At 39.7% G+C, this 13,351-nt stretch overlaps 1 protein-coding gene across 1 annotated transcript in view; it reads right to left on the bottom strand.

Moving 5' to 3' along the window:
• The window catches only part of LOC136771547 (PDZ domain-containing RING finger protein 4), a 133,033-nt gene extending 127,347 nt beyond the window's left edge, over positions 1 to 5,686 (bottom strand). The window contains exons 1-3 of the mRNA XM_066723919.1: positions 4,807 to 5,686; positions 4,211 to 4,297; positions 3,905 to 4,003 (exon numbers count right to left, since the gene is read on the bottom strand). Coding sequence (XP_066580016.1) covers positions 3,905 to 4,003; positions 4,211 to 4,297; positions 4,807 to 5,499 — 879 coding nt within the window. The 5' untranslated portion in view covers positions 5,500 to 5,686. The remainder of the gene's footprint in view (positions 1 to 3,904; positions 4,004 to 4,210; positions 4,298 to 4,806) is intronic.
• Between the last annotated feature and the right edge of the window lie 7,665 nt (positions 5,687 to 13,351).

Below are 13,351 nucleotides of genomic sequence, written 5' to 3'. Positions count from 1 at the left end.
AAATCATTACACCCAGGGAAATGTTTTATATACATTATTTATAAATAGGTATTAAAATTATGAATAGGTTTTTTATTCCCTAATTATTTGAAATACAACTCAACTATTTCTGTGTTTAGTCAACAAGACCCTGTACCTTTTTAAACACCTTATCCTTGATTCTAGGGTTATATTAAGATATTTGTTAATGACAGACTTATTGCTTGAAAGGACAGGATTAAGATCATTTGTAACAAAGCAAATACTTAATTTTGTTTAAAATTTGATAATATTTAATGGAATGAAGGGTCCATTAAACATCAGTGTTTACAGTTTGAAGCCAAGGTTACTTTGGGCCAAAAAAGGTTTTAAAATAGAAAAAAGAATGGTGTGGAATAAAAACCAACAGCATTTTATTCCAGGTGCATTTCTTAAGAGAAATTTTGGTTTCATTAGCACATTCTGGACTCATATTTTCAGACCACAAAAGTGCTAACAGCTGTACCTCCAAATCCTCGACAAACCTGGCAGATCCATTGACATCAGGTGAACATTTTGTGAAGTGAAGAGAAACTATTCTAAAAAAAGACAATTTCCAACAGCTGCAGATATAGTTAGGGATAAATATCTCCTCTAGATGGGCAGATGTTCCTTTAACTGTTGTAAGAAGTCAGACATCTGAGCCAGGTTAGTCCACAATTCGATGATGAATGAAGTAAAGCCAGGATGTGAAATTGACAGAGCAGAATATAAGATAATTACTCTGCCAATTTAACTTCAATACTATGACACATTTCTCTGCAAATACAATGATTACAAGGCTTTCAGGTTGCTAGTTCAGATCTACAGTATGTATGGCCGCTTTCACAGAGGAAGGAATTGAGTTAGGACAAAAACATTGTATTATTGTTTTACTTGGTTTATCCCTTCATACATTCATGCGTTGGTGTTGTGGGTGGGTGATGATGCAACATTTCCTCTGTGTGTGAGACGTAATGGTTCTGGGTGTAACTTGCTATGCACTGATAGCTTTCATCCGTCACAATCAATCAAACACCCTTTGAACAAAACTCTTTAATTGAGCTGGCCAGTTGCTTAGAAAATGACAATTAACCCGTGCTCTTCCAGATCTTCAGCTATTCGTCATTTTAAAATAGTACAAATGCCCTTAAAACTTGGACAATCTGTAGTTCTCAAAATGCACAGTCTTCCAAGGATTTTCCTGCTCAACAATATGATGCATGAAGCCACCTGGGGTCTCATAATATTCACAAATCAGATAAATGAGTGCCTATTGACTATAATATTGACTTATTTTTAATTTGAATTTGACCATTACTAGCCAGTTGACAACACAGCGTCATGCCATTCCAAAGGATACCAATAAAGAGAAGCTTATTAAGATGACTCGAAAATACAATTTCAAAGCACAGTTTAAGCATAATTTATAGAAAATGTAAGAAAAGTATAACCAGTTCACATTTTGGGATTGTTTAGCAAATCTACAAACGCTGCAAACTTGTTTTATTTTGTTTTCCCTTCTACCTGGTTCCTGTGGCTTACTGTACGTTATCTAATAAGGAACAGCTGGGTGTAATCAATTGAGCGAGAACTACTCAAAGACGATGACGATTCCACAGATCCCACAGAGCAGGAGGGAGCAGCTCTTGGCTCGCAAACGACTTTTTGCTACATTTCATTCTGGGACAGAGCCCACGTCTCGCTCTGTATGGGGCCTGAGAGTTTAACACAACTCGGCATGCCGTACCAGTTGCTTTAATTTACCAAAATCCATCCGTAAAAGTCCATCGTGTCCTGCGTTTGCACCACATCTTACTTCAATAAAAAAAAAGGTTTATCAGAACTGGAACAAATTCATTTTCAACAGTATAATTGTAGTGCATTATTTCGCTCAAACAATCACTTGTTTCACGCAGTGTTTGTCTTCAGCTTGCATGTGGTTACATATAAACCAGAAAAACAAAGTAATACCAAGACTTGACACCGGAGGAAGTTAATTTGTGTGAATTATGAAACATAATAATGATCAAATGTTCTTAAGTACAGCATAGAATAGAATAGATCAAGGAAGAGAAAACTATTAATTTACTGTTTAATCACTTATATGTATTTCTAAGCTACAGAACATAACAGCGGCCAATTTCTGTCTTTAACACTCATGACAGTTTGGGAAAAGTTGCCGTTATCTTTGAGAGAATGTAATCATGTGGCATGATTAAAAAGGACCTATGCATGGTGTCAGGGGCTGGAATTCATGTCCCCGAGTTTAAATGTACTCTGTCTTCAGGTCTGATGGATGGAAAACCCTTTTTCTGCACACTTTCCTTTGTGATGTATGCATTCGACATTGCACTTCAACCCCGCGGTCCACTTCTCACACTCCACTGTAGCCTCCAGTCTCTGGGTGCCATCCGCCCCTGCGCTCTCTCCTATCAAGCTCCACTGCCTCTCTGACTCCTGGCTCTTAGCAGACTATATTACCCACACTCTCTTTCCTTCCAATGAGCTCTTCTGTCCTCTATCTCCCTCCCTGGCCATCTCCACTTCCTTCCCTCTCAGCCCCGCTGGGAAAGGGGGAAAGGTCCACACAGCCTTCTGATCAAGACTTCTCTATCCTCCTTCTCGTCTGCCCTCGCTTGCCAAATAGTCATTCTTAGTCTTTCATCCAGACCTCACTCCTTTAACACACACGTAGATTCTTCAGAACTTGTTTCCCCTCTCTTCATCTCTCTACCACCTTCCCCATATTCCCTCTGTTTTACTGGATGGATTCAACACTCTTCCTTAGCAGTGTGTCCAGCTTCTTAGCAACATATACAACATGGAATTTCTTAAAGTTGTATTATTTTGTCTCCTAAAACAACCGATAATTCCACTCAATAATTAAGTACATATTATATTTATCCTAACAGATTTAACTTAGTTGCCGTGCATTATTCAAATCCTTAATAAAAACGGTTGTTCAGTGGTCTAAGCGACAGGTGGAAACACAGCGTGAACCGACACTTGATCCCATCTGAAACCAGACTGGTGTCATCAGCCCATATGTGCTCTGGTATTCAGTTGAAAACACAATTAAAGTGTTCAAACAAGCACAACACAATGATTCACCCACCTTCTAAATCTATTAACGAGTTAAAAACCACTCAGGAAGCAATTAAAATCGTGAATGTGGTGATCTAAGCTTGACTTATAATACCAACAATAAAAATGGCAGGAAGGTTTAGCAGCAGGGGTGTAGAACAGAAGTGGACTTGCAGATACAACATCCCCGGCAGCGAACAGAGTGGTACCGCTAAGAAATAAAACTCACCACATGCACCCGTGAGATGGAAAAATGGGAGAAACTAAGTGACTAACTGTTGTTTACTAATATAATTTCTACACACAGCTGGGGAACAGGTGGACATGGGAAGGCATCGTCTTACATTGTCTTGGAAGCCTTCTGTAAGACTGCTGGCTTCAGCTGAAAGTGGATTGATATCCTTAAAAGGGGGGCCAACAAAAGGTAACAAAACATCTTTGGCCTCTGAACGACACTGAAAAATTAGTTCCACTCAGTTTTTAAATAAACTGCACAAAAAGCTACAAAAATAGATTACCTGTAATTTGCTTTCCATTCACCCATAGGCAACATCCAACATCCATCCAACATCCACCAATAGTTTTCACATCATTGGTTAAAAGTTACATATCAATTAAGGGAATTGGGTCGAATGGCCTCCTCTCAATTGTTAACTTTCTTATGTTCTTATATTAAAGTATAATAGTTCGATAAAAATATTTAACACTATGAACAAAATCAGCTGAGGGTGCGGTGTTAGTAATGGAGTTCAAACACACGTGGGTCCTCTGTATACAAAGAGCAGAGTTGTGTGAATGCGGGGGTGCAGTCGTGCCCTACCTCTATGATTCGGTCGTGCAGTCGCAGTCCACCCGCCCCGTCAGCAGGACCCTTCTCTACAATTTTAGACACATAAATCCCTTCAGGTGTTGCGTCCTCCTTCATAATTCAAACAATAAAAGAAGCAAGCATTAGTTAAAATTGAATAACAAAAGTCGTAACAACAAAAGGCACTTTCTAATATATAAATAATGATATACATGAATATTTCTTCAAAAAGGGGGAATCACTGTCATACTGTTTATAACACACAACCAGCACTTGTCAAATAAAAAGAAAACAAACCAACAAAACACTTGTCTTTACCTGACTGAGCGTCCCTCCGATGATATTGAATCCTAGAGTGTCACTCTCTCTCTGCAGGGCTATACTCAGCTGCTGATGCTCTCCTCCCTAGGACAAAAATGCACACAGTTGTGAAGGGATAAAAAATAAGAGTTATGTTTAGTTTGTATCAAAGGTTTTTGTGTTCTATGCTTCCATACAGAGACGGCACTCTTTTGAACAACAGATCACTGGCACAGTGGTCACATAGAAATGACAAGGTAAGGATGGAAAGAAAGTCAGTGAATGAGATGTGACACCGGCTGTGTGGCGGTGGGCTGTTCCTGACTGACTGAGTCCACTGAGCCCACAGACATATTTTTGAATGCAGTTAGTTAGATGATCACACGGGATTATGTTTGCTTGTTTTTACTTTAATATCTGTAAATATTCCAAACAATCACATTGCACAAAAGAAAAATGCTTATAAATGAGCATTTTTAATAATGCATATGAAACCGAATTTCTTAACAGGAACTTAAACGAAATACATCAAGAAAACAGATCATGCAACTTCCTAGAAAGGTGAGCATTTGGGAAGAACAGGTTGCATGAATTGTTATTAATGGTGTCCTCACCTTGCACTGCCCAGTCATGTGTTTGGTGATGGTGTTGATGTGCATCATGTACTGGTGAAACCTCTTCTGGTACCTCAGGGCAGTGAGCTGGACCTCGCTCTGCAGGGCTGCCACCTGGGCCAGCAGCGCCCTCTCTCGGTTGCCCCACCGGAGCCGCTGGGTCCTGGCCTCCTGCTCCAGGGCGCCGCTGTGCGCTCGCAGGGCCTCCAGGCAGCAGTGGCTGTCCTGCACCACGTCCTTGTGCAGCAGAAGCAGCCCGCAGCCCTGCGGACACTTCCCCACCGGCCTGTGCGCACAGCTGTCCCGCATGTGGGCGTCCATGTCCTTCAGTCGCACCACTTCAGGGCAGCCCTCATTGCCGCACCGAGCCGGGCTGTAGTCGCACCCCTGTGAGTGAGCCGCCAGCTCCTGCACCGGGACGGTCTGGGGGCAGCCCTCGGCCCGGTGGTCGCAGCGTATCTGCAGCTTCTGGATGAGGCTCTTCAGGGGCAGCACCTGGTGGAGGTCCCTGGTGGAGATGGGGCGGCACTGCAGCGGGCACAGCCTGTGTTGGACAGCCCAGGGCAGCAGGCAAGCGGCACAGAAGACGTGTCCGCACGGCGTGGACATGGGCTCCTCCAGCACCTTACAGCACAGGCTGCACTTCAGGTCCGGGTCCACGGAGCCCACGAAACGGTCCAAGTCAAAGCCCATGGCTGTAAGCGGCTCTGTGTTCAGCAACCCCAGCGCAGCGCCTCCCGGGCAGATGTGGGCTCAGCCATCGCCTCGCTGTTACTGACTAGGAGTTTTGTTTTGGGACTAAGTTTTGCAGTTGACCCAGCCTACCGTATTCACACTAAAGCAAGCGCCTCTCAATTCCCGTCCCACTTTTCTCTCCGTCTGCAACTCAAAGCATGTCCACTGTAACTACACATTGCATGCTATCACAATACATTTGAGACGCAATGACATAAGTGCACTCTTTATATTGCAGTAAACACAACACGCAATTGAATTAAAGGTGCTCCATCTAATTTAACGACATTTGAGTGCATCTATCCATATTCTCCAGTAAAACAATTCCTGGAATGGATATTGTTTATTGCTTTCCCCTTGTCACCCTCTTGTCATTCTTATATTACTTTATCATAATGAATGCCTTTCAGCTCTTATAACAGTGCAGCCTGTTTGGATCTACTGTAAGGCGTGTATATTGTTATGACATGGTGATCTTATATAGCTTCGTCCAACTGCAAAACAAACTGCAATGCTGGCATCAGAGGGTTTGCAAGGGTGGTGAATGCAGCCAGGCCCAGACTCTGTTAGGGGCCCACAGGAAAGCAAAATGACTGCTGTTTATCAGTAGTAATAACCTGAGGGGGTGTGGGGGTCAATTCACATTTTTGCCATCGGTCCTACTGACTAATGGCTCTAGCTCTGATAAACTGTAAGGCTAAAAATGGCAAGCATTGTATCGTCTAACATTTACGATCTAGACGTTTCGCTTATTTACTCATCTGAACATTGGCTTTCGAGCAATAGCTTTGCCCGTTCTGCCAGCTGCCAGAAAGTGTGCCCTGAATCATATCCTTTACCATGAACACATTTGATTGATAACTCTCTGAAGTCGACATCAGTTGGATTTTTGCTTAGGAAACAAAAAAAATGTATATTCTTTGATGTGTTTTCCTCCATCTACTTGAGCCACTTCAGCTTGCAAAGAAAAAAAGTAGTTATGATTTCTATTGATCTGCACTCACTTCTGTGAAATGTTGACATTTCTTGAACTCCTACTCTTCCTTGTGAAGGTTAATTACAATAAAATAACCTATTATCTATATCTCCTTCCTTGGAGTAGTGGTAAATCAATCATATCCTCCATCATCTTTGACAAAACCTGTTTAAAGGAACCAGACAATCACCTGCTGGCTTGGTTTAAATGTATAAGTTATTGTTCTGACTGAATTAGCTCAGGTTCTAAAAAATGCAATGCAGCCTTCAAACTTAAGAGCATAAGAAGAAGATAAGAAAGTGTTCAATCGAGAGGAGGCCATTCACCCCATCGTGCTCCTTTGGTGTCCATTAATAACTAAGTGATCCAAGGATCCTATCCAGTCTGTTTTTAAATGTTCCCAAATTGTCTCTTCAGCCACATTGCTGGGGAGTTTGTTCAGATTGTGACGCCTCTCTGTGTGAAGAAGTGTCTCCTGTTTTCTGTCTTGAATGCCTTGAAGCCCAATTTCCATTTGTGTCCCCGGGTGCGTGTGTCCCTGCTGATCTGGAAAAGCTCCTCTGGGTTGATGTGGTCGATGCCTTTCCTGATGCTGAAGACTTGAATCAAGTCTCCATGTAGTCTCCTCTGATGGGGAATAACAGTATCTTTAGAAGTAACAGTAAGATTCCAATAATATCCTGTTACTTTTTAATTTTATTTAGGTTATTTATTTTAAAATGTTTGCCAGAAGCATGGTTGATAGCTGTTCAGTTGCTTTTAACTGCCAAAGTATATGTGTGTCACAGTAAAGGTTCAAGAATAAGTTTAATGTCACAGCAGATGTATCTGATATCCTAAAAGTGTATATTGAAAGGAAATCAGCCAATACCAATACTACATACATGTATAGTGATCATTGCTGTGAAAGTGACTTAAGTTTTTAATAAAATACCATTAGTAAAGAAAAAGAAAAAACTAAGTTGAATGTGTCATTCTAATATTATATTGTTTAGTGTATTATCAGATATGAGCTGTTGCTCTAGTTTCTGCTAATTTTAGCAAAATTAGCTATGAAAGCACAGCAAACCACGTCTGATATCATCAAGATTTATCTTCCAAATCTCTCTTGAACGGCAATATAAAATACTGGAGATTGCAGGGGGACATTTCTTAATTGAAGTCTCTATCCTGCTCAGATTGTGTTGACAAGCCTAAAGTCTGTAATGCTTTCATCTTAACTCTTCATAAAAACTAGATTAGATACTGTTCTATTCCAGGATACATCGAGCAACTCATTTTTTAATGTGTGTAATAAAAAAAAGAAGGTTTGGAATAAAATGGCCTGTGGCGTATCCACACAAGATGCGGCCGCTCCGACTGGTGGGAAGTACTCCAGACTGTGGTATGAACCCACACAGAAATCCAATAAGTGAACTCTGTGACACAGAAGCATTTCTCTGCTGAGATGACGTCAGTTATGTTCGTAAAGGGGCATACGATGAATATATGATACGTTTTATATAAACTCTTTGAAAGAAGTTGATTAAATCATCCAAATGAGGCATAAAATCATACAAATGCATTTTAAATATGTTGGGCATTATTAGAAAATACTAACCTTCATCTTATTTTGCCACTTTAAAAATAAAAGTGCTAGGGAATTCACACTGTTTGAATGGTTTGGCTATAAATGATGTGGTTCTCTTATCGAATTACTCCAATTTTAACTTGGTACCTCAGGTGTTGGACTTAAGTAGGTGCTGGAAATTATTGTCTTAGTGTGTTTGTTCTATTTTACTTTTTGCGCAACCCAGACTCTAAATATACTCACATGCCTCTTTAGTGGAGTTGAGATTATTTATGATAAGTAACTGTTTCAGGTCAGCTGAAAAGGCAGGCTAATACAATCCATGGCATCTACACTACGGCAGAGAGAAGGATTCTGCAGTTTGTGTTTTTCACCAATAGAGGTCAGATCAGGTCAGATTCATTTACACTTCATTCATCACTTATTTATTTTTTCAATTTTGTTTAATTTCAACTATCTATAATTACTTTAAAGTATCGTATTATATGTTGCTCTGTTACAAATAATAAACATGATTATTTTAGCTTCTGAATATTTGATTCTGTCTGTGTAAACTAACACAGCACTTCTATGATGGGTGTTTTTAGGTTATGTCTCCCGTTATTAATAACTTGTCATTACATTGCCGGTAACCATTTCTGAAAGTGTAACAGATACTACAAATAACCCAGAAGTCTTATAGTATATAAATGCACCACAGAGATGTTTAATATTTCTTTGTGACACCTTGTCAGAGATTATAGTTTAGTTGCTCTTAAAAATATTTGCCACAGGACAAACATTCGTCACTGTCTAGTAAAACAGTTTACCTGACATTTTTGTTTTAGTATTTACAGATCAATCCAATAACCACATACATTTAAAGTTAAGGGTAGCCAATCCAAACACAGAAAAATAACATTATTTTTAGACCGGGTCTGAGTCAGTATATTCCTCTCTGTAACAGTGCCCCTAGTTTTTAAAGTAAACTGTTGTTAAAATTTTATCTAAACTACTAAAGTACTCATAAGTGTATTTTAACCTATATAACGTACTACAAAATAAAAGAAGACAAAGGGCCAGATTAAATCAAAAGTTTGACCCACCCGCTAATAGAAAACTACAGAACTGTACTCATTGTACTCAAATGTAACCACTATGATGATCAGGATTGTAGTTTGCTATTAGCGGGTGGGTTAAAGTTTTGATTTAATCTGGCCCAAAATGTATATTAATGAATTCAGTTAAGTCAGATAAGTGTTACTTAGAATCATTCTGAGACATTTAAATATCCAGCAATGATGTCACTGGAACTCCAAGCTTAAATGCAAACTCACAGGAAAACACTCCACATTGAACAGATCATCACTAATTGATTGGTCCCTCGTTAGCAGCAAGAACTGCCTGGCAGTGACCTTTAATGCCCAGTAAATGACCTAGCTGCATCTATGCCACTGCTTAGTTGATTTTAATTTGATGTAAACTTTGAAAAGAAAGAATAAAGGACAACAGAGAGACACTACTTTCACTTATTGTCTGATATCTTGTCCGTTAGTGGCACAAATGGTCACATACTACATGCTATCTGCATTTATCTGAAATGGAGCACTTCATTTGTAGAACTGCTTGAGATCAATGGAGAATATTTGGGTTCACTTTGGTTGGTTTCAATTCTAAAGATACATGTTTAAACACCTGTGTTGAGACTGGTGGTAGATATGCATAAAGGGGAACATTTTCTACACGATCACTATGGTAACAATGTGTCATTGTTACTTTGTGCTATGACAGATCAGCACAAGTGGTCTACTGGGATATCCTGTCATGCAACAAAGAAAGGTAATCTTATACTTCTGGAGGGGCTCCAGAAATGAAATTCTGAAAAGCTGCCATTCATTTGATACAGCAGGATCCCCCTGTGTCTCCCTGTCTAATGTAGCATGACAGATTTACAGGATTCATACAGTAAGGATCGGTTATCGTCCCTCTCCTGCTCGCTGCGATCGCTGCGACGCTGCTCTCGAACGCTTTCATTGTGCTGATGTTCTGCAGCGCCTGGGAGGAACAGCGCTCTCTCGCAGGGGTTGTCTTTCATTCGTATTGTTTCTCAGGAACGGGGTTTAACGAGTCTTGACTGTCAAGACAAAAGTCCACCTTAAACTAATAAGTGACATAAAGGGAGCCAAGTAAACAAAGGAATATAATATAGACATGCTAAAGGGGTCTGTATGTATGACAAGACTTTGAAGAGAAATACTTAACTTAGCTTCATCTAAAGGACCATGGAGCTGAAGGTGTGTGGCAGCAAGCATATATAAAAACACTTCTGGAACGCAATACCAAACTGAGTGTTATTCTCTTAGTCTGTTTTTTGTGTAACATCATTTCATCACACTTACAAAGTTGGTTGTGTTCGTCAGCTTGCGTCATAGTATTTCAACTGTTCAACCCCTACAGAAAAGTGAATACCTGAATTCTGCACCATTCATTCAGACACAGCAATGCGACCAATGTGGCACAATGTGACTGACAGAAATCAGCAATGTTACACAAGGGTGGTACTCCATTCAATCTGTAAAACAACAGGCGATTCCACATAATTAAGCTGGTGATTGACATTTTCTGCAATTATTAATGATATTAGAGAATGAAAATAGTATGCATATGGTAGTTTTATATGTTTTATCCAATAGATACAAAAGACAAGACAATGCTTGAATCTGAAATGTGGAACAGCTTAAGAGATAATTAACTCGGATTCACCTTATAGCTGTACACCTTATACTAAGCATAAAAGTAATCAAGTAAAAAATGTGAATTGATTAGATAAGCCGGCTTTGAATATTCAGAAATGCTATTACTGGAAAAAATTATATATATATATATATATATATATATATATATATATATATATATATATATATATATATATATATATATATATATATACACACTCACCTAAAGGATTATTAGGAATACCTGTTCAATTTCTCATTAATGCAATTATCTAACCAACCAATCACGTGGCAGTTGCTTCAATGCATTTAGGGGTGTGGTCCTGGTCAACACAATCTCCTGAACTCCAAACTGAATGTCTGAATGGGAAAGAAAGGTGATTTAAGCAATTTTGAGCGTGGCATGGTTGTTGGTGCCAGACGGGCCGGTCTGAGTATTTCACAATCTGCTCAGTTACTGGGATTTTCACGCACAACCATTTCTAGGGTTTACAAAGAATGGTGTGAAAAGGGAAAAACATCCAGTATGCGGCAGTCCTGTGGGCGAAAATGCCTTGTTGATGCTAGAGGTCAGAGGAGAATGGGCCGACTGATTCAAGCTGATAGAAGAGCAACTTTGACTGAAATAACCACTCGTTACAACCGAGGTATGCAGCAAAGCATTTGTGAAGCCACAACACGTACAACCTTGAGGCGGATGGGCTACAACAGCAGAAGACCCCACCGGGTACCACTCATCTCCACTACAAATAGGAAAAAGAGGCTACAATTTGCACAAGCTCACCAAAATTGGACAGTTGAAGACTGGAAAAATGTTGCCTGGTCTGATGAGTCTCGATTTCTGTTGAGACATTCAGATGGTAGAGTCAGAATTTGGTGTAAACAGAATAAGAACATGGATCCATCATGCCTTGTTACCACTGTGCAGGCTGGTGGTGGTGGTGTAATGGTGTGGGGGATGTTTTCTTGGCACACTTTAGGCCCCTTAGTGCCAATTGGGCATCGTTTAAATGCCACGGCCTACCTGAGCATTGTTTCTGACCATGTCCATCCCTTTATGACCACCATGTACCCATCCTCTGATGGCTATTTCCAGCAGGATAATGCACCATGTCACAAAGGTCGAATCATTTCAAATTGGTTTCTTGAACATGACAATGAGTTCACTGTACTAAACTGGCCCCCACAGTCACCAGATCTCAACCCAATAGAGCATCTTTGGGATGTGGTGGAACGGGAGCTTCGTGCCCTGGATGTGCATCCCACAAATCTCCATCAACTGCAAGATGCTATCCTATCAATATGGGCCAACATTTCTAAAGAATGCTTTCAGCACCTTGTTGAATCAATGCCACGTAGAATTAAGGCAGTTCTGAAGGCGAAAGGGGGTCAAACACAGTATTAGTATGGTGTTCCTAATAATCCTTTAGGTGAGTGTATATGGCTGTGCCATTAACAGAAAAAGAAACAGGATTTCTAAAGTAATATAATTGGCTCAGTCAGTCCATTGTATAATTTCCTGCCTACAATGTCAAGTGACCTTACTAGCTAATGGAGGAGTGTTTTTTTGCCAGCTTGCAATCTGCCTGTTTCACTTTTATTTTGAAAGCACCAGTGGGTGTGTATCCTTATCTAATGCAGAAGTGTTGCTCTTCACAGCGGTTTTCAGCGGTTTGAATGAAACCCTATACGCCGCCCAGGTGCGCAGCAACTACAGCAATAATTACATATTGTTCTAAATTGTAGTTGCAGGTGGTTGAGATTCCAACATGAGATAATATGATATTAAATTGCTTTTGTGTTTACATATCATTTACGGCACTATTTCTGGTTCTCTAAAGTAGTATTATATGTCATGACAAAGCAGGGCACTTACCGTACTGGTTTTCTCTCTTTTGTGTAGAAATGTCGGTCTGTGGTTTTGGCATCACAGCAGGCACTAACTCCTGAGACTGAATGGATTCACTGATAGGTCCTTTTATAGTTCACGATCTTCTAGCGGTATACCTGCCTGTCAGTATGGATACTATAGATGTTTTAGAACAATGATGTACCTGTAAAAAGGGATTATCTTATTTGAATGATTTATCTAGTGTATTTATAAATGTTGAAGTAGATTAGCCTCTCCAGTCAATATAATAGAAGATCAGTACAAACACATTGCCTAGGATTTCAATTTTATTTAGGTTATTTACTTAAACAAACAAATACGGCTATAACATGAAAAGTAACACAACTATTCTAGTACTCAACTGGGTTTAGCTAAAATATACTTAAGATAATGTAAAAAAATAACTCTTTCAGCTTACAGAGTCTAGTTACATTGTCTATAGTCATAAAAACGAAACTATCCCCAGTGGTAAACTCACAACTCCTATAATTTCGAGTGATAAAATATTATCACCTGCAAATGTCTCTGGTTGGACTATGAATACTCTTTATGTAAGTTAAAGATGGTAACTGGTAACTATAAAGAGAATATCGTCAGCCTCAAAGCCTTACCTATGTAGTGTTGAATATCAAAGCAGTTTTTTTTACTCCATTTAAAAA

Source organism: Amia ocellicauda, chromosome 15 (assembly GCF_036373705.1).
Source record: "Amia ocellicauda isolate fAmiCal2 chromosome 15, fAmiCal2.hap1, whole genome shotgun sequence".
Classification (NCBI taxonomy): domain Eukaryota; kingdom Metazoa; phylum Chordata; class Actinopteri; order Amiiformes; family Amiidae; genus Amia; species Amia ocellicauda.
Note: the sequence above shows the minus strand (reverse complement) of the source record. Positions and strands in the feature narration are given on the sequence as shown.